The following is a 22527-nucleotide window of genomic DNA, read 5'->3' on the forward strand; positions in this document are numbered from 1 at the left end:
CAGCTATAAGTTAACAATTTCTGGATGGCTTAGTAAGCGTTCGCCTAACCTGTCCATTAATCTCGTAAGGATCTCAATCATATTTCTTTCGTGTATTCATTTTAGCACATCTTCGTTTCGCACTCCTCCACATTAAATTCTTTAATAAATCCGGTACTTCATCTCCAGATGTCTGATTATTCACGTTTCACTTTGTAACCTGCCCCTTCCTAGTCGGCCTACTGTACTGTGATGTAAATGACCGTGCTTGTGTATGCCCAGTGAAATTTTACGGAGCGTAATGCTATCGTTACCGAAGAAAAATAATGCTAGGTAAAAGGAGGAAAGTGTGCAACAGACCTTTCTGAAAAGAGAATCTATTCTAAACCTAATCTAAATACTGATGATAATTTTAAAACGGATTGAATTAGGTGTGATCGCTCAAAAACCACATTCGGGGGGGGGGGGGGGGGGATGCCACGTAATATTTAATACAAAAAATACTAATTAGCCAAAAAAACGATAACTAAACGGTCGGCAGCTCACTAGGGCAACGAATATCCAGGTTCCTAAGAAAGGAAATGGCAAAGAAAATCAAGCAAATAATCACTGGCGTGGCAGCAGAAGCTTGTCACACTTTTCCACAACACAACAGTAAAAGAGACAATAAATGAATCAGAAAGAAATGAGTTTTCAGTTACTTAATCTGAAATACTAAATTTTGAAAGTAAAGTTAAATAAAGTACTCAATGTAACTGGAACTTTGTTAAGTAAAAAATGGCTTTCAGTTTCATCAGCATAACGTAATGCAAAATTTGGGAAAAGGCAAGCAATTTACTTTTAATTAGTGAAAGACTGTATTGGATTCGCTTTAAGCAAATGAGCAAATCACATTACATTAACATAAGAACAATAAAGTACGTACCAAGCTATCAAAAGTCTCTTGCCCCGCTAAATACAGAAAAAGTGAAATTGTGCTCAAATTATATTGAGCGGATGGACGTGTACGGGTATGGAGACAACCTTCTAAATCCATGAACCCAGCATGTCAGCAGGGGATTGTTCAAGCTGGTGGAGGCTCCGTAATTGTGTGAGGTGTGTGCAATATGAGTGATATGGGACGCCTGATACGTCCAGATACGACTCTGGCAGGTGACACGTACGTAAGCATTTTGTCTGATCACCAGTATTAATTCATGCCCATTGTGCATTTCGACGGACTTGGCCAATTCCAGCAGGACAATGTGACACCCCACACATTCAAAGATTGCTACAGAGTGGCTCCAGGAACACTCTTCTGAATTTACACACTTCGGCTGGCCACCAAACCCCCAGACATGAACATTATCGAGCATATCTGGGACGCCTTGCAGCTTGCTGTTCAGACGAGACTTCCACTCCCTCGTACTCTTACGGATTTATAGACCCCCCTGCAGGATTCATGGTGTGATTTCCCTCCAGCACTACTTCAGACATTAGTCGAGTTCATGCCACGTCGTGTTGCGGCACTTAAGCGTGCTCGCTGGAGCCCCATACGATGTGAGGCAGGTTTACCAGTTTTGTGGCTCTTCGGTGCACTTTCTGTAATAAAGCTTACAGATTTAGAGTTAGAAGCACGTTACCCGTTAACAATGGTATTAAACGGCGAAAAATGTTACATGGCGCAGAAGATATTTTATCTGAATTTTCAGTGTTACAATTTCCATATCATGTTGAGCTACTCATGTAGACATTTGGGAGCTATTGCGTTTCATCAGTCCTCATTTTTTAAGAAAGCTGTGTTTGTCCGTGTCAGTCTGCTTCTGATATCCTCCTTGCTTCAACCAACAGGTGTAATCGTCTTCACTGAATAGGGGTATTCTCTCAACTTTTCCGCTACTCTGTCATTCACTGTTTTAGAAGGAAGCAAGTCGCTGTTCTCCTTATCATTACTCTTTCGTCTATGCTGTATTCGTTCTTCAGTCATAATCCACCCTCATTATGCTGACCATTTATGGTGGTGGTTTTGCCATTTAGTTTAGATTCGAAATTCGAAGAAATTCTCTTTACGTTTGTAAATGTGATTCGTTATTTTCTGGGTTACTGCATAAATTGTCTTCTTCGAAGGACGCCTGAATACTTGGAGGTGTTGTATTAATTCAGAAGTCCAATTTCAGATCCATCCTCATCTTGAACCCAATAGCTTTGACCTGTTGTTGTGGTCTTCAGTCCATAAACTGGTTTGATGCAGCCGTCCATGCTACTCTATCCTGTGCAAGCTTCTTTATTCCAAATAACTACTGCAACTTACATCCTTCTGACCGAGCGAGGTGGCGCAGTGGTTAGACACTGGACTCGCATTCGGGAGGACGACTGTTCAATCCCGCGTTCGGCCATCCTGATTTAGGTTTTCCGTGATTTCCCTAAGTCACTCCAGGAAAATGCCGGGATGGTTCCTTTTAAAGGGCACGGCCGACTTCCTTTCCCTTATTCACCAAATCCAATGAGACCGATGACCTTGCTGTCTGGTCTCCATCCCCAAACAACCGAACTCAACCCATCCTTCTGAATCTGCTTAATGTATTCATGTCATGGTGTCCCTCTACTATTTTTACCCTCCACACTGCCCTACAACACTAAATTGGTGATCCCTTGATGCCTCGGAATATGTCCTACCAACTGAACCCTTCTTCTAGTCAAGTAGTGACACAAATTCCTCTTCTCTCCCATTCTGTTCAGTACCTCCTCATTAGTTACGTGATCTACCCATCTAATCTTCAGTATTTTTCTGTAGCACCACATGTCGAAAGCATCTGTTCTCTTATTGTCTAAACTAATTATCGTCTATGTTTCACTTCTATACATGGTACACTCCACACAAATACTTTCAGAAAAGACTTTCTGACACTTAAATCTATACTCGATGTTAACAAATTCCTCTTCTCCAGAAACGTTTTCCTTGCCATTCCCAGTCTACATATTATATCATCTCTGCTTCGACCTTCATCTGTTATTTTGCTCCCCCAAACAGGAAAACTCGTGTACTACTTTAAGTGTCTCATTTCCTAATCTAATTCCCGCAGCATCACCTGACTTAATTCGACTAAATTTCACTATCCTCGTTTTTCTTTTCTTGATGTTGATCTTATATCCTCCTTTCAAGACACTGTCCATTCCGTTCAACAGCTCTTCCTGGTCCTTTGCTGTCTCTGACATAATTACAATGTCATCGGCAAACCTCAAAGTTTTTATTCCTTCTCCATGGATTTTATTTCCTACTCCAAATTTCTCTTTTGTTTCATTTACTGTTTGCTCAATATACAGACAGAATAACATCGGGTATAGGCTACAACCCTGTCTCACTCCCTTCCCAACCACTGCTTCCCTCTCATGATCCACGACTCAGGTGACTGCCATCTGGTTTCTGTATAAATTGTATATAGCCTTTCGCTCCCTGTATTTGGCCCTGCCACCTATAGAATTTGAAAGAGAATATTCCATTCAACATTGCCAAAAGCCTTCAATAAGTCTACAAATGCTAGAAACGTAGGTTTTCCTTTCCTTAATCTATCTTCTAAGATAAGTCGTAGGGTCAGTATTGCCTCACGTATTCCAACATTTCTACGGAATCCAAAGTGATCCTCCACCATGTCGGATTCTACCAGTTTTTCCAATCGTCTGTAAAGAAACCCGTGTTAGTATTTTAGAGCCATGAATTATTAAACTGATAGTTCGGTAATTTTCACACATGATAAACCGTCTATGTTGGCTAAAAATTTCTTGTTTTCAATAGGGGCCAGAAATAAGTACGGTTTTGTGTCTAGTGTGTATTAGAATCATCACGGTTCAGTCACATTAATGTGACGACCATCGCTGTTCGAAGTTAAGGTGTGATAACCACGGCAGGTAGCAGCACTAGCAATGGATGGTATAAAAAGCGTGTCGGGGTACGCGGAAAACAGTGCAGTCGTTGTAGTAATGCGCGAACGCAGCTATTTATCTGGCGTCCAAAAGGGCATGATAATTGGTTAAAGTATGCCGTGCATAGGAAAATGGCAGTATCCAAAACCTGCGCCGAGGCAGGTGTGGTCCACCTTAGGCCATATGAGATAGGGGTGAACGCTTTAACTATGGTTGCAGAGACGTGTTTGGACGAGTGCAGCTGGGAGCAGCTGACCGACCGAATGAACGAAGGAGTCACCAACAGTGTCATCTCAACGATCGTTCATCGAACGATCCTGCATAATGACCTCAGCGTACGGTCTGGTTCATGCACACATGGGACTGCTGTTCGTCAACGACGAATGCTGGAATTTGCATGCCAGTACCGCAGCATCGCGTCCACTGAGTGGGCGACAGGTGGCCTTTGCAGATGAATAACTTTTTATGCTCCATCGGACAGATGGCTGCTGGCGTGTATGGCGTGAAATGTATGAAAGGTCCAGCCGATGCAGGAAGCCTCATGGTCTGGGGAATTCTTTCGTGCCATTCCGTGGGTGCTCTCGTCATTCTGGAAGGCACGATGGGTCAACACAAGTGTGCATCTACCCTAGGGAATCATGTGCACCCCTACATGCTGTTTTTCCTCGGCGCAATGACATCCACCATCATGTCACACAGCTCCCATTTTACTTATATGTGCATGGTTCAAAGGCTACAAGGATGAGTTTACCCTGTTCTGTAGGCCACTAAAGTCGCCAGCCTTAACCCCATCAAGAAATTGTGGGACTACCTGGGTCGGGCTGTTGGTGTCATCCATTCTCAACCGAGAAACCAAGGGCAGGTGGCCATGGTACTTGAGTGGTACGGCTCCACATCCCTGTCGGTAACGTCTGACAACACACTGACTCCGAAAAATGCTGCAAACGATGGTTATTCAGTCTTCTGACAGGTGGCCACTTCAATGTGACTGGACAGGGTATGAAGAGCTGAAATTTCTTTGTGCATGCTTGCTTTTCTTCTGATGATATTTTTCATCAAGTGTGTACACAAAATTTTGCTTTGTGTGTGTGTGATGTGAACACTTCACATGTGACACGGAGGTAACTAGAAAAGTATTGATTTCCATCTTTTGGTAAAATGTATGTTACGCCCTGAATTACGTATTTTGGGATCTGGTTATTCAATAAAGGTATTGAAAAACTTGAGATGAGCTAAATCAAAGCCAGAAATATGCTATGTGAAATGGTTCTGATGGTTTACAATTCCAATCTTGATGCATTCGCAACAAGATCTCTCCTGTACTGATGATACGGTTTTCGAATTTCGCGTATATTTTGTTATCTTGCCTCTCATATCCAAGAGATATAAAAGCCCATTTCCGTTCTTGTGTCAAATGGAAGATGACAGAAGTTAGATTTCTTGTAGGTTAGGGAAGTTATGCTTCTGATTTAATTGGGACCCCACCACTTGGAAGTTTGACGAATAACTTTTTTTTGTGTCTACGGAAAACGAAACGTTGTGCACAGAGCTACCACCTCTGGCAACAACAACGGCCATAAGCTGGGAGGGCATCGATTTGTACTGAGGTTGTATGACTCATGCGGGTACGTCATTCTGTCACTCTGTGTTATGTCAACTGAATGCCGCGAGTGGGAGCGTGGATATCGGAACCCAAGAGCTGACGGTTTCAATCGATGAGAGATCTCGACATCATGCTGGCCAGAGCAGCTGCCGAACGCCGTCTGTACCAGAACAGCACTTGACAGCACGGGCTACCGTGGTCTGCAGTTAACTCGTTGATGGATGCCGTCACGGACACCTCGAAGACAGGATACAATCATCGTTCTAAACTCGTCAGAAATGTTAGACTTTCAATCAAATTGTCAGAATCTGTCTATAATTATCTTGCTCGCGTATTTAAATAAATGTAGATTGACAGAATCTTCTCCTGATGCTCTACTATTTTTCGTTTCTTTAATATTTCTTGATGTTCACACTTACTGTTCCGTCCCGTTTGGTTTATCTGCGTAGATGTTACCACCCTAACGAATTCTATGCTGAAAATAACCTCTATTCATTTCTGTTATGTTTGTATCCACATATACATACATACACACACACACACACACACACACACACACACACACACACATATATATATATATATATATATATATATATATATATATATATATATGTGTGTGTGTGTGTGTGTGTGTGTGTGAGAGAGAGAGAGAGAGAGAGAGAGAGAGAGTGAGAGAGAGAGAGAGAGAGAGAGAGGGAGAGAAAGATGGTCCAAATGGCTCTGAGCACTATGGGACTTCGCATCTGAGGTCATCAATCCCCTGGATCTTATAGCTACTTAAACCTAACTAACCTAAGGGCATCACACACATCATGCCCAAGGCAGGGTTCGAACCTGCGACCGTAGCGGTCGGTCCGGATCCAGACTGAAGCGCCTAGAACCGCTCAGCCACAGCGGCCGGCCAGGGAGAGAGAGAGAGAGAGAGAGAGAAGGGGGGGGGTGGTTATACAGTGACAGTTGTAGAATGTTGAATATCAGTCTGATAGCTGTCAGAGAATTGTTGGAACTTCCGGTGCTCAGCTGATGTGAGTTTTGGGTTAAATTCTTGTGGAGAGGTTTATGGACAAGTAAGTAAGAAAGGATATGGGTGGTATTATTATTGTAATTGTAATACTATTATGGTAAAAATCCTCTGTTCTAATGTTATTCTATTATTTTGTCTGTTAGTGTAAACAATGTATTGTTTCCAATGTGTACTTGATCAGTCAACAAGAATTTCTTTTCTCTTTTGGGCTTTCTGTGTGTGGTGATTTTATTGCAAGGTTAGTAGGTGCTTTCAATGTTGATTCTAATTACTTTCATGTTTTCTTCTCTAGTGGTCGGTTTGTGATTGTGTTCTCTGAGGCGTTCTGCAAATGCGCATTGGCTTGTTCCTTACTTCCAGGCACTCAGGTGTTCTTAGTATCTGATATCAAATGTTCTGCCTATTTGTCCTACGTATCTGCCATCACAAGTGCTACACTGTAATTGATGAACATCTGCTTTCTGATATATTTCTTTGGTTTCTGTCAGTTTTGGTTTGTATTTTTTGATAGAATTCTCTGTTGTATATTCTGTGTTTATTTTCTGTTTATCGAAAAATTTGGTGATTTTGTGCGTGAGTGTACCTTTTTATTTCACTGTGTACGAACTTTAGTTTTCTCATACATTTTGCTGATTATTCTGTGTACTTGTTATGAAAGTGGGTGTTTTGCAATGTGTTCTGTTGTGATGTTGTCAATGATTCTATGCTTCCTGCTGTTATTTTATTTTTGATTTTCTTGATTAGCGACTCACAAAATAACAATCTGACAAAATCTAATCCAAAAATGATTCCAGATAAAAGTAAAAAACCCTCTGAAAAATATAGATATCACACAGGACAACACAAAAGTGAAAGCTGACATAAATTAATCCCACTGCACCTGTCCCTTCAAGACAAAGATCTACAAACCGATTCTACCTGTAAGTCCAATACTGGATTTCAGAAAGTCCCTCACATAAAAGCTTGCACGATACATGTTAAAATTAATGCCTGAAGACTTAATAGTACAAGAAGACAGAAGCATTAAACACACTACACAGCTGATTCAAGAAATAAAAGTTATAAAAATCCCAGATACTGCAATACTTATCTCTTTTAATATAGAAAGCATGCATTCGAACATCCCACTGCCAGAAACTATAGAAATCATAGACATGTACTTGAAAACATACAGTGAACTTCCTGAAGAAAGGATTAATGATACACATTAACAAAGTTCTCAATAGAACAAAGTTACTTCCAGCGCAATAATGAATTTTATTCACAAGAGGATGGATTCCCAATGGAGTCCCCAGTGGCAGGAACCTTAGCAAGTATTTCTATAAATGACAGTGAAGAGATAATTTTGACAAAAATAGTCGCAAAAGATCAAAAAATACTACATTTATTTTGATGTATGAATGACATCCTCTGCTTGAAGGATGAACTACAAACAAAAATTGAAAAATTAGATATTGATGTCAATAATGTACATAAATACGTAAAATTAACAATATACATGGAATACAACAACCATATTACCTTTCTAGATGTAACAATGAAATAGCATAACATCAGGAATATGCTTCCAATTTACCATAAAACCACAGCAACTGATGTTATCATTTCCCAATGCTCGAACCACCCACACTCATATAGGCAAGCAGCATTTCAACACATTCCATAGACTCAACACAGTGCCACTCAACGAAGAAACGTACCAGAAACAACTTGACATAATAATGCAGGTAGATCAAAGCAAAGGTTACAATAGTAACTCAGTCTCAACGCTAATCAAGAAAATTAAAAGTAAAATAAAAAGCAGAAAGCACAGAACTATTGACAACATCACAACAGAATCAAACACAGTGAAAAATACCCAGTTCCATAACAATACACAGAATAATCAGCAAAATGAAAGAAAAGACTCAAGTTGGTGTACAGTGACATACAAAGGTACACTCACACATAAAATCACCAACTTTTTCAATAGACAGGAAATAAACATAGCATATACAACAGAGAATTCTATCAAAAAATACAGCCCAAAACTGACAAAAACCAAAGAAATATATCACAAAGTAGATGTTTACCAATTACAGTGTAACACTTGTGATGGCATATACGTAGGACAAACAGGCAGAACATTTGATATCAGATACTAAGAACACCTGAGCGCCTGGAAGTAAGGAACAAGCCACTGTGTATTTACAGAACACCTCAGAGAACACAATCACAAACCGACCATTAGAGAAGAAAACATGAAAGTAATTAGAATCAACAATAAAAGTACCTAATAACCTTGCAATAAAATTCCTGTTGAATAGTCACGTCCACATTGCAAAGAATGCATTGTTTATACTAATAGATGATATAATAGAGTGACACTACAACAAAGGATTATTACCATAATAGTATTTTAATAACAATAATAATACCACTCATGTCCTTCTACTCACTTGTCAATAAACCTCTCCACATTCTCTGGCAGCTATTACATTCATATTCAACATTCTACAACTGACACTGAATAACCACCAACACCCTCACTCCACAAAAGGTAAAAAGAACATGTGTGTATACTCTGTCTCGTGCTCTCTCTCTCTGTCTGTCTCTCTCTCTCTCTCTCTCTCTCTCTCTCTCTCTTTCTCTCATACACACACACCAACAAACACACAAACAAACACAGAGATAAACATAATAGATACGAATAGGCGTCACTTTCAGCATAGACTTCATTAGATTGGCAATATGTACGTAAACAATCGAAAGAGTGTGAGACATATAGTTAACTGACTATAGTTACGTCATGAAATCACAGTTTTCGATCAAATATCTATAATTAGTGACAGAAGACTGATATTGCATCATAATAATAACGGTAAATAAGCTGAAAAATTAGAAGAAAAGAGTTCAGAACTTAAAAACATGCTTATGTGTCGTATATAGAGCTGTAGTGTGACCTCTAGCATGTGACCAGAAGAGAGGAAACACTGACGGCAACCAAACACGCGAAGAACTCTAAGTAATCGCTTATTTAGTGCAAAATGGGACCTGAACTGTATTAAAATCTACTAATAACACATATAAATACAAAATTGTGTCATTCTAGATCCCGAAGGTGGTCCTTTTAGATAAAAAACGCGAAACTCGTCTGGATGAAATAAAATACAGCGCAGCAAGGAATGGCTCTGTTTGTTTACAAAACGAATATATAATTAATTTCTTGTTTATTCACCATATCATCATAGAGTATAATAAAGTGAAATAACAGACAATGAAATAAATTTACGCAGAAGACTCGTCGAAACAAGAAAAAAAAATGGGGTTCTACATTTTACGGCATTAAAAAATAAAACCCCATAGTATCGGTGGAGGTTATTGGCAAACACATCAGTAGCATACTCTAAAGTGGAGACTGATAGGAAAGAAACTGATCTCTAAAAATTATAATAATAGTAATAATATCGTGCAAATTTTGCAGTCTGTCTCACTCTGTAGTGAAGCATCATAAATCATCGTGCCGTGTGTTGTGTTACAGGCGGCCCGGCGACCTGGCGACCGCGGCAAGTTCTCCCAAGCTCCGCCATGGCGCTGCTGCTGCTTGCGGCGACCTGCTGCTGAGGAACGGCCTAATACGCCGCGGTCAGTATTACTTGTAATGGTAGCGGCAGTTGTAGAGATTTATTTATCTTCACTTCACATAAGAATAACATAACTTGTTGAAAATATGTTTCAAAGTTATCATTTGTACATTGATACCATCAGCCGCTGGTAATTTTACCAAAACTAATGCTTACAGGCTTTCTTTCGTATCTCACCGCGAGTCACTGCACTCATTGCTCGTTTGTATGCACTATATGTCTAAGTCGGAATGTCTCTCACCCCCTATGTCTCTCCCCCTTTGCCATTTCCTGCAGATAATTTTTTTATGGAATGTGTATATCCTGCAGTTGTTCACAATCCGACATTCCATTGATGTCATTAGTCTCCTTAGACAGCTTATGTCATATATATATATATATATATATATATATATATATATATATATTTTTTTTTTTTTTTTTTTTTTTTGTGCCCACATTGCTGTTTTAAGTTCCTCGTTGATTCTGTCTGAGTAAATGTTAAGTTAGTTCAGCTCATATTTCTTGATTATGAAAGTTTCAATTACGCTACTGCTGCTACTATTCTTATTTCAATATTTCACACACATTTTGATACAATATGATGTGAACACAAAGTGTTTAATATTCATGAACACCAAGAGTTTAATATTCATTATTTTACCGATTACCCTTCTTAACAAGCACTCCTAGAGATTTCTCTATAAATTGAAATCCGAGCGGACAATTTATGTATTTTAGCTGTCCCCCTCCCATAGAAAATTGCGAAGCTAAGGATTTACAGGGTGGCGCAAAAAAGGCACAAAGAAAGTTTTTGCGTACTACAACGTAATATGGAATGATACATTCTTGTTTCCATATTTATGTTGTAGCAGACAGCATAAAATTTAATACATATGGTTTTCAAAGTTGTTTATTTCTGCAACAGATTCTTGAAATGAATTCCGTAATCACTTTGTGAACAACATCATCTTAGGCTGGAGGAACCTCTATGGAAATTTCAGTACTAGTGTCCTGGAGTGTTGCAGGAACATTTTTGAAGACTCAGTCTTTTAAAAATTCCGTCAGAAATATTACACGCATTATAACAGAGCCATTCCACATAAAGTCCAATGAAAACTAAGGTGTCTAGATCGTCGATCCGATGTTTGAATATCGAATTAAGGACATGGAAGACGTCTGCAGGATGGTACGGACGTGTTCTATCCTGTACGACTGCATGAACCAGTTGTTTCTGAGCATTCGGTAGAAATTCATTTTGCAAGACTAGTCTGTATTTATCTTCTGTGACAGATTCCACAATAGAAACGGGTCCAGTAATGCATTGTACACTGGTTGCTCACCAAAAAGTGACTTTTTTTCGATGAAGTGGAGCACCAGTAGCTTGAACGTGTGGATTCACAGAACCCTCATTCGGTGATAATGCTGCCAGACTGAAATGTGAACTGAGACTTCAGTCAGTGAGCTGCAGAACTTCAGAGCTACAATACAGCAATATCTCAAGGAGAACCATTTACATCACATGGTCAAATCGCAGTAGACAAACACCACCGTATGATACACAGGGGAATAACAAATACCTTTAAACGTTCGAAAAGGACGGAAGCTGAAGTAATGAATTAAAATTTGTGCCACAGCCGGTGCTTTTAATTCATTGTTTCAGCTTCAGTCCTTATCTAAGATAAAGTTGAGACTTATAAGTCTCCGGAAAAATCAATACCCTTAAATATGTTACTCGCAAATTACAGAACTGCAAAGGTGCTACTTTCTGACGACGTACTCTTTGCTAGTTGCTTTGTAGTTAAGCTCACTTTCACTGGATGTCAATATTCAACTGCAGAAATTGTTTGTACACATTCTCCGCAATAAGCATGTACACTCCTGGAAATGGAAAAAAGAACACATTGACACCGGTGTGTCAGACCCACCATACTTGCTCCGGACACTGCAAGAGGGCTGTACAAGCAATGATCACACGCACGGCACAGCGGACACACCAGGAACCGCGGTGTTGGCCGTCGAATGGCGCTAGCTGCGCAGCATTTGTGCACCGCCGCCGTCAGTGTCAGCCAGTTTGCCGTGGCATACGGAGCTCCATCGCAGTCTTTAACACTGGTAGCATGCCGCGACAGCGTGGACGTGAACCGTATGTGCAGTTGACGGACTTTGAGCGAGGGCGTATAGTGGGCATGCGGGAGGCCGGGTGGACGTACCGCCGAATTGCTCAACACGTGGGGCGTGAGGTCTCCACAGTACATCGATGTTGTCGCCAGTGGTCGGCGGAAGGTGCACGTGCCCGTCGACCTGGGACCGGACCGCCGCGACGCACGGATGCACGCCAAGACCGTAGGATCCTACGCAGTGCCGTAGGGGACCGCACCGCCACTTCCCAGCAAATTAGGGACACTGTTGCTCCTGGGGTATCAGCGAGGACTATTCGCAACCGTCTCCATGAAGCTGGGCTACGGTCCCGCACACCGTTAGGCCGTCTTCCGCTCACGCCCCAACATCGTGCAGCCCGCCTCCAGTGGTGTCGCGACAGGCGTGAATGGAGGGACGAATGGAGACGTGTCGTCTTCAGCGATGAGAGTCACTTCTGCCTTGGTGCCAATGATGGTCGTATGCGTGTTTGGCGCCGTGCAGGTGAGCGCCACAATGAGGACTGCATACGACCGAGGCACACAGGGCCAACACCCGGCATCATGGTGTGGGGAGCGATCTCCTACACTGGCCGTACACCACTGGTGATCGTCGAGGGGACACTGAATGGTGCACGGTACATCCAAACCGTCATCGAACCCATCGTTCTACCGTTCCTAGACCGGCAAGGGAACTTGCTGTTCCAACAGGACAATGCACGTCCGCATGTATCCCGTGCCAGCCAACGTGCTCTAGAAGGTGTAAGTCAACTACCCTGGCCAGCAAGATCTCCAGATCTGTCCCCCATTGAGCATGTTTGGGACTGGATGAAGCGTGTCTCACGCGGTCTGCACGTCCAGCACGAACGCTGGTCCAACTGAGGCGCCAGGTGGAAATGGCATGGCAAGCCGTTCCACAGGACTACATCCAGCATCTCTACGATCGTCTCCATGGGAGAATAGCAGCCTACATTGCTGCGAAAGGTGGATATACAGTGTTCTAGTGCCGACATTGTGCATGCTCTGTTGCCTGTGTCTATGTGCCTGTGGTTCTGTCAGTGTGATCATGTGATGTATCTGACCCCAGGAATGTGTCAATAAAGTTTCCCCTTCCTGGGACAATGAATTCACGGTGTTCTTATTTCAATTTCCAGGAGTGTATTTATAATCCAACAATGTTGATTTCTCTCTCTAAACTAGCACTCCCATGTTTTGTTTCTTTGCGTTCAGTAACTGTAGAGTATTGTAGTTACTCACCGGTTGTAACTATATTTATCTGTTTCTTCTGCTTTCTTTGCCAGGAGCTCTCGCATTTTTTTGTAACTAAAGTGTTTAGCGTTATCAGCCAGGAGAATATTTCCTCTTCGTGGTCGACGAACTCATTGAAATATGATGCTACCCTAAGAAAGCTCCTGTATGTACTCATTTTACATATGACAATTTCAAGTTTTTATTTATTAGCATCGAGTGCTTCAACTGCTTACACGTTCTGTTTTCCAGAGTATTAGTGAAATTATGCAGTGTACTTTCTGGCCCTTTTTACCTGTTGTTCCCAGTCCGTTTCTGTTCCTCTGTGCTGGTGTTAGGAACATAAATGCAAGACACATAAAAGCTGATTTCTCATCTTAATGTCGCATAATATGCAGCCGCTAATATAATTAATGTGTTTCAACCTTTCATTTTTCATACAGTTAATGCATATCTGCATCTACATCTACACGACTATTCGGCAGCTCACTCATAAATACTTGGCAAAGGGTTCATCGAACCAACTTCACACAGTAGCTCAACCGTTCCACTCCAGAACAGTGCGCGGAGCTCTGATTTCTATTATTTTATTACGATGATCACCTCAGCCTATGGAGGGTGGCGTAAATAAAATAGTTGTGCATTCAGAGTCTTGTAACAGTGACGGGAACGGTCGCGGGTTTGCCGCTAACACAGATGCGGCGGGACCGAAGGGGAGTGGCCTGCCAACAAAGAAGATGGACGAACGGGAAATGAAGGACAAGCACAGTGACGGACAACCTAGCAAGACAGCAAGATCAACAACAAAGTATTAAGCAATGGGGTCACAAGACAGAAACCAAAACAACGTCCACTCATAAATGGGAAGCAAGCACACGCAACATAAACACGATGTCTGTAAGCGAAATGTCAACCGACTCAGCGCGAATACCAGACTGCCTTGCGGAGTTTTTTTTTTTTTTTTCTTTATTGTGATTTCATTCCCCTGCCCCATATGGGCAGGGGAGGGCTGTCAGCGGCACAATCCGCCACTCTTCAGCCGAGTGACATAACAACTTAAAATAAGAATAAAATGTTACATACATAAGGCAAGAAAGGGGAACTTAAAACAGAATAATGGGAGAAAATGGAGGTAAAAATAGATTAACACTAGACGTTCATGGAGGACAGTTAAAAGTCACCAGAAAGTTAAAAAAACACAGTTGGCGAGTCTTAAAACTCAGAGAAGACACTGAATGGACATGCACACATTAAAAGTCGGCCACAGTAGTAAAAACACTCTGGGACAACACACTTGAAACCCACTTGGAGCACACACGACGAAGAATAAAGGTGCCAGGCGGGACCTGCCGAGGGAAAGGGCAGAGAGGATGGAAAAGGAGGGGAGAGCATGGGGCAGCAGGGGGAGCGGCGGGATGAAGAGAGGGGGGGGCATCAGTAGGTTCACGAAGAGGCAGGAGACACGTGGGGTGGGAGAGGAAGAGGGAAGACAGGGCAGAAGGGAGTGCAGAGACACTGAAAGGAGGCACAAGAGATGGAGGGGGAGTAGGAGGGGAAAGCCGCTCAGGAGGAGGGAGGGGGAGGAGAGGGAGCCCTGAGGAGGAGGCAGGAAGATGGGGTTAGAGTTGGTAGGAAGGGTAGATGTCAGGGCGAAGCTCATCATCCGGGAGGGGTAGACGGTGGAAGTTGTGTTGGGAAAGGAGATCGAGGGTGTGGAGATGAAGAGAGGGTGGAACACTACGGTAAAGACGCGGTAATGGGTTGGGGGTGGAGAGGAAGGGAGACACCAGGGGGTGAGGGGGATCAAGGTGGTGGACAATATATAGTGTGTGGAAGGTGGGGGAAGGGAACAAGGTCATAGAGTATGCACGTGGGGGACGGAAGGTGGATGCGGAAGGCGAGGCAGAGCGCAAGGCGTTCGAGGATTTGGAGGACTTTATAGAACTGGGGAGGGGCGGAAATCCAAGCGACGCTGGCATAACAGAGGATGGGGTGGATGAAGGATTTGTAGGTGTGAAGGATGGTGGAAGGATGCAGACCCCACGTCCGGCCGGACAGGAGTTTCAGGAGGCGGAGGCGGTCCTTGCGGAGTGAGAGGCAGCCGCCTAAATACACAACAGGGTATGTCGTTATTGGCCTCTGGGACCACGTGCCCCACAGTGGCGCCCTCACGTTAGACTCGGGGCTAGGAGGGCGCGCAGCCACGGTGTACGCCGTGACAGCTGCAAAGACCTCGAGTGGTCATCGAGTTCCATGCCACCTGGCGCGGATTCGAAACCGTTGGCGCTCGGTACCAGACAGAGGACGTAGCTGTTGATTGACATTTAATGAGAAGATCCCCCCGTAGCCCTTCCAACTCTCGTGTCATATCTGTGACACTTTCTTCCCGTATTTCATGTTATATGGAACTAGCTGCCCTTTTTTGAACGTTTTAGACGTCATTTATCAGTGCTATCTGATACGAATCTCATATCATGCAGCCAAACTCCAGAAGGGGACGGACATGCATAGTGTAGGCAGTCTGTTTAGTACAAATATTGCATGTTGTAAGTGTTCCGCCAATAAAATGCAGTCTCTGGGTCAGCTTCCCCATAGCATAATCTACTTGGTCATTCCAGTGACAGTTATTCGGAATGGTGCTTCCTAGGAATCTAGCTGAATATACAACCTTTAGGTTTGTATGATCTATTTAACTCATTCATTTTTCTTTCCTATTTCTCTCTTGGATGACCACACACTTTCATTATTTGGAGTCAGTTGCCTCTTTTCGCACCGTATAAATATCTTGGAACGAGTTTTGTTTTTCTGGTTATCTTACTAGACGGTGAATGCAGCATCATCTGCAAACAAGCTAAGAGGTTTGCTCAAATTGTCCCATAACTCGTATGTGTAGATTAGGAACACCAGAGGGGGTATAATATTTCTCTAGGGACAGCCAGAATCGCTTTCGTTTTCCTCAATGACGTTCTGCTACCACGAACTGTGACCTTCCTGACAGGAAACCACGAATCCAGCTGCACAATTCAGACAACAAATATCGACCTGTTACTTCAGCACACTCTGAAACGAACCTAACTAGTACATAGTCTTGACCGCAAGACTTGCCTATATTAAGCTTCTCGAGTTGTTTCGCTACACCGAGGTTATCTGCTAATAAGTTACTCATGCTAGCAGCTAATCTTGATTCGAATTCTGGAATATTTACTTCGTCTTCTTTGGTGAAGGAAGTACGGAAAATAGTATTTATTTCCGGCGCTTAAGAACCACTGTCATCCGTAGAATCATCATTGTTATAGCCCTCTGAAGAATTGATGATGTCTTGCCGCAGGTGTACTTCAGATACGACCAGAACTTATTTAGATTCTCAGCCAGATTTCGAGTCACAGTTTTATTTTCGAAACTGTGAAAAGTATCTCGGATTGAAATCCGCTCTTAGCTTCGAGCTTCTGTTAAAATCGCCAACCCTGGAGATTTTGCGTTGTTTTAAGTTTGGAACACTCTTTTCGTTGCTTCAGGAACATTTTCACTTACATGTTTTCTATACCATGGAGTGTCAGTACCATCTCTTATCAATTTATGTGGTATGTACCACTCAGTTGCCATATATATATACTATGTCATCAAAAGTATCCGGACACCTGCCTCAAAATGACTTACAAGTCCTCAGCGCCCTCCACCCGTAATGCTGGAATTCAGTATGGTGTTGGCCCACCCTTAGCCTTGACGATAGCTTCCATTCTCGTTGGCATACGTTCAATGAGGTGCTGGAAGGTTTCTTGGAGATTGGCAGCCTATTCTTCACGGAGTGCTTCACTAAGGAGAGGTATCGATGTCCGTCGGTGAGGTCTGGCACAAAGTCGGCGTTCCAAAACATCCCAAGGGTGTTCTATAGGACTCAGGCCAGGACTTTGTGCAGGCCAGTCCATTACAGGGATGTTATTCTCGTTAACCACTCCGCCACAAGCTGTGCATTATGATCAGGTGCTCCATGGTGTTGAAAGAAGCAATCACCATCCCCGAATTGCTCTTTAACAGTGGGAAGCAAGAAGATGCTTTAAACATCAATGTAGGCCTGTGGTGTGATAGTGCCACGCAAAGTACCACGGGGTGCAAGCCCTCACCAAGAAAAACACGACCACACCATAACACAACCGCCTTCGACTTTTACTGTTGGCACTACACGCGCTGGCAGATGACGTTCACCGGCCATTTGACATACCCACACCCCGCCATCGGATCGCCACATTGTGTACCGTGATTCGTCACTGAAGCATTGCTGTGAAACAGTGTATAGGTAGTGTGTTACAATCATCGTATTTATACAACATTAATCCATAAGAGTAGCTGAGCATAGTTAATACAGTAGACTGCTTCTTAAATCAAAATTATTTCTGCTTTCAAGGGAGCTGTTATATGCAAGTAGATGGTGTGGCAAGGGCTCACTGTTGTCCTCCTTGCTAGAACAAATGTTCATGAGCAAGACTAAACCACTGTAAAAACATGTCATGTATTGGTACAGATATGTCGAAGATAATCTCTGTGTGTGGAAAGATTCCATTAGGCAGCTCCAGACGTTCTTAGACAAATAAGAACCAGTGGTATACTAACATAAAGGTCAGTATGAAATTAATAGTTTACACAACGATGCTTTCTCATGGTGCATTATCTTGCCAGGACAGTAAGGCAAATTTACGTCACAGAGTAAGAGTGGGAAACCAGGCGTACGAGAACTACAGCATGGTATGAGCACTCCTTTATGCCAGTAGTTGGTCAAAACAGCTTTTTTGCTTGATTAGTGACCTGCGTAGTAAGAAAATCACGCTATTAGAGCAAACCACGCCTCTTGAAAAGTGTGTGACATTGCAGTTCATACCACCAGGAACCACTGGAAAAATTCAACCTGTGAATGTTTATTTTTTCCTTTCCTATATAACATATTATCACATTACAGCTACGCCTTAAAGGATAGCCAGTTTCTCGATAATCTCCACGACAGAGTGTTCCGCATTCGATTACATGCCATCACATTCCATCAGTTCTCTTCATCCCATTACACCAATCTGATTTTATACATATTCTTTAACAGTGGATTCCTACCCGAACTTCGGGCACGACATTTAACACTAAAGGAGCTTGCCTTCGATCTTGATGGTACGAACCTTTATGATCACTGGGGCATGCCATTATTCATTTTGTATTCATGTTACAACTTAATGTGACAACTTTTGTGACGGCTCCCAAACCCAAGGTGGTCGGCTGTACTTTTGGGGCAGCCACCACAAATTGTATAAAGCGTGGGTAGTGACCTGGACGTAGCTATGTCTGTTGGCCGAAAAATAATTAATGACAAGAATTGCGCCAGCTAGAATGAAGAGATAACTTATCTTTATTTCTGACGAAACGTGCACCAGCAATACAAGTCCAAGTAATATCCAAGAGTAATCCTTGTACTGAGCCTAGTCCAATACAGTAGCAAATATCACACTGCAATGGCTCCGCTATAAACTCCACGAAAGGCTAGCGATAGACAATCGACAATAGACTGTCCGTCTCGGTGCCAGCGCTCCTCCTCATATGCAAAAGGCAGAGAGCGCTGCGGACCCGAGCTCAGCCACGGCGCGACCTCTTCCGTCGGCGGTCACGCCCTGAGACGCCGTCGGCCGCGACAGGAACTGTGGCCAGCGATGTCACGGTCAGGGCGCGCGTGCGCTAGTTGGTTGGTTGGTTGGGTCCGTGGATACAACAACAACTTAATGGATCGCTATGAACATTTCTTGAATGCCGACGATACTCATTTTCTAAGGTACAGTACATACATTCCGTGGAAGATTGATCCTTAACCTCCCAGACATTCATTTTTTGTCGCCCTCCTGACGCGCATAATGAATCATTAGCAGCTAATATGTTTCCTGTCAAAAATGTTAACACAACACTTTCCAATGAGCGTACTAAAGACTGAACATGTGACTTCGCACTCAATGGGCTACTAGTTAGCCACAGTCTAGAGGAATTTTTCCGGAATAAATTTTCACTCTGTCGTGGTATGCACACATACTTTTAATCTGCTAGGAAGTTTTAAATCAGCACACAATCCACTGCGGAGTGACAATCCATTCTGAAAACCGAAGGGATTGTTTCCAAACTGATTCTTACACTCTGCGACGGTATTTGCGCTAGAAACTTCCTGACAGATTAACTCGGTTCTAATCGATCCCTGCACGAGTGTGACGTCACACACGCGCTTCTACTTCACGGGGAGACAGACGGCATATGGTATCGGCAGGTTCAACGCCCACCCTCCCCTCACGAAGTGGCTGTTTGGGGTGCGACGCCCAGACGGCTCAGTCTGCGGTCTCGTTAGGCCTGTAGCAGACATCGACGCCGCCACCGACGCCGACGCCGACGTGGACTGAAGCCGGCGGATAATGGGCGGCGGCTGCCACGCCCTCAAAGCGCTCTGGAGGTGTCGGCCTGACGATTTGCATAGCGGCCGCTAATGGGAACATCAAAGACGGACCGCCAGCCGGCATAATTAGCTGGAAGGCCGGCTAATCCGGACACGCCGCGCCCCCGCCGCCCCCGCCGCCCCCGCCCACTGGTCGGCCGCCACACCCTGACGCCGCTCGCAGCCGAGGGGCGCCAGCCTGCCTGCATCTCAATCACTGCCGTCTGGCCCACCCAGACCTCCCTGTGGTCGGGCTCCTCAGGGGCCGGCTGAACTCCTCCGGCAACTTCCGCGCCGTCGCAGCCACCAATGGCGGGCTCCCATTATCTCGCAGCCAGCCCAACCTCTACCGACGCCATCGAGACGCGCTCGTGATAGGAGTGTATTTCCAAATTCCGGCAAATTTGCACTGGTAATTGGCCGCGGTCTGCATTAGGGATGTGGTGTTATCGGGTTGAAAGTCAAAGTAGCTGGTTAGTGTGATGTACCTCCTTATTCACTCAACGTGAGGAGATGCGACTCGAAACGATGTTCGTTCCCGTCGGTATGACGTGGAACAGCACCTGTAACTCTCGTAAGAACACAGCTCCTCGCGTGGCTTGGAAATATTCTGTTGTCTGTCCGCAACAGTCTTCGCAGCTTGTGCGAATTAGTAAACTGCAATCGTTTATTTTTATTTTATGCCCGGTTAATTCCATGGTGAAATAAAATCTTGATACTTGATTTCATCACTACGGTCGTTTTTCACATCAAACATAGCGAATATGAAATTTTGCTGTCTGCTATTCCGTTGCTATGCCGTTGCTAAGTCCAGCTATTAACAACGGCCCGACGTAACTCCAGAGATAACTTATGTTGGAGTAAATGTTTCTTTAATACGCCGTAATACTGGTTTAAACTAATCACTCTTCACTGTCCATTATTCATGTACTCACTTTGTCACTTAAAATGTTTCAAGAGTCAATCAACTTGCATTAATACACGTTGTATTGTCCGTTAAATGAGTTAGGCGACACGTAAGATTTACCTTATCACTCAGATTTTATTGTTCTTTCTGTAATTAATTGTTTGTCCCTACAACACACGCACACCGATATGTCATTCAAGATTAACATCTGTTCAGTTCAGTAATCGTGACGCTGACGACAACTTTTGAGTAATTGGCGTACTTGTCTTTCTTCGTGTCTTCGTTTAATCGTGTCCTATTCAAGATTACGAATTGTACGAATTGTTTTTCTGTCGTTGATCCATTGCTCTCAAGGTTTGTAACTGTTCATCAGTACGAAGGCTAAGTCCGATAAACCAATATCACTCAATTGAAGTCTAACACTCGTCTTACTATACCGTCGCGTTGAGAACGGTAAAGATTAACTTTCTTCAGTTGAATGACTGAGCAATACTTCAATTTCTATCTCACAAACGGAAACAATGTAATAGCGTTTACATCCAGTCAACTGTCTCAAAAGTACTCTAGAGCGACTCAAGAGCTACTACCTAACTGAACTTTTCCATATCCGAGTTGCATTGTAGTTACATTGAATTTCCTTTTCGATGCGGCTACAACTCTCTTCCATGGTAAATGTTATCTTTGACTGAATGACTTTCGTTCATATGATTTTGAATTTATTCTATAGATGTCTGATAGAGAATCTGTAATAATTTTTCCCTTTTATCTCCCCTTTTTGTATGCTATTCTCAGTATTTGAACGATATAGGTGTTAATCAAAATATTACCAGTGTAGATTTTATCGTCAATAGGTGCCGTCACTGTCAAGATGACTCACTTCCCTGCTTTAAGTTTCCACCAAGATTGTTAACTGGGGTTTTCTGTCCTTGGAGCTTTACATTAGATAGGTTGTTACGTCATCATCACTTCTGGATGATAACAGCATGTTTTTCAGCGAAAACGTTTTGAAGATTGTTTGAGCAAGGCCATATGAAGTTAACTGAATGGATGTCCATTCCCAGAGTGAGATTTTGGGGATGATACTGCTAACAGCGAGAGGTATATTTTCTTAAGTTGCAACAAATATGATAAATGCTGTTTTGTTGATAGCTGGCATGTCGAGACCGTGGCTACATACAAAATACAGGTTGACTATTTCAATCCAGCCGCTGTTGATAATGCTATTTATTTACGTAAATAGCGCCGTGCTCGGTTTCGAACCGACAGATTCATAAACATACGAGTTTTCACATCAATATACACATTCGTTGACGTTTATATAAGTTTTTGGCTCTTTATTCCCGCTTGTGACGAAACATTCAAGAGATGGTAGTGCCCTACAGTAAACAAAACACCTATTTAAATGTAGCTATTCTTTATAACGATCGAACACAATGTAAACCATTCTTTAAGACTGAGTAGCTGTAGGTGTATTTTACTTACGCCAAAAATCTTGCGTCAGTTTCTGCGAACGATGTTGCTTTGTATTCACTCATCTACTTTCCAGTTTAAAACGTATATAACCACTACCCTTTTTGACAACAACCACGCAGTCAGTAATCAAATATAAACGCTACAATAGAATATAGCAGTGTGTTTAGTCATATATTAATACAACTGTTAATTTTAAGTTTCAACT

General features: G+C 42.9%; 1 protein-coding gene across 1 annotated transcript in view; it reads left to right on the forward strand.

The window, feature by feature from the left end:
• The window catches only part of LOC126481823 (uncharacterized), a 528043-nt gene that overhangs the window by 473383 nt on the left and 32133 nt on the right, over window positions 1-22527 (forward strand). Inside the window, exon 6 of the mRNA XM_050105782.1 lies at window positions 10030-10133. Coding sequence (XP_049961739.1) covers window positions 10030-10112 — 83 coding nt within the window. The 3' untranslated portion in view covers window positions 10113-10133. The remainder of the gene's footprint in view (window positions 1-10029; window positions 10134-22527) is intronic.

The sequence above is a fragment of the Schistocerca serialis genome, chromosome 5 (assembly GCF_023864345.2).
Source record: "Schistocerca serialis cubense isolate TAMUIC-IGC-003099 chromosome 5, iqSchSeri2.2, whole genome shotgun sequence".
NCBI classification, from domain to species: Eukaryota; Metazoa; Arthropoda; class Insecta; order Orthoptera; family Acrididae; genus Schistocerca; species Schistocerca serialis.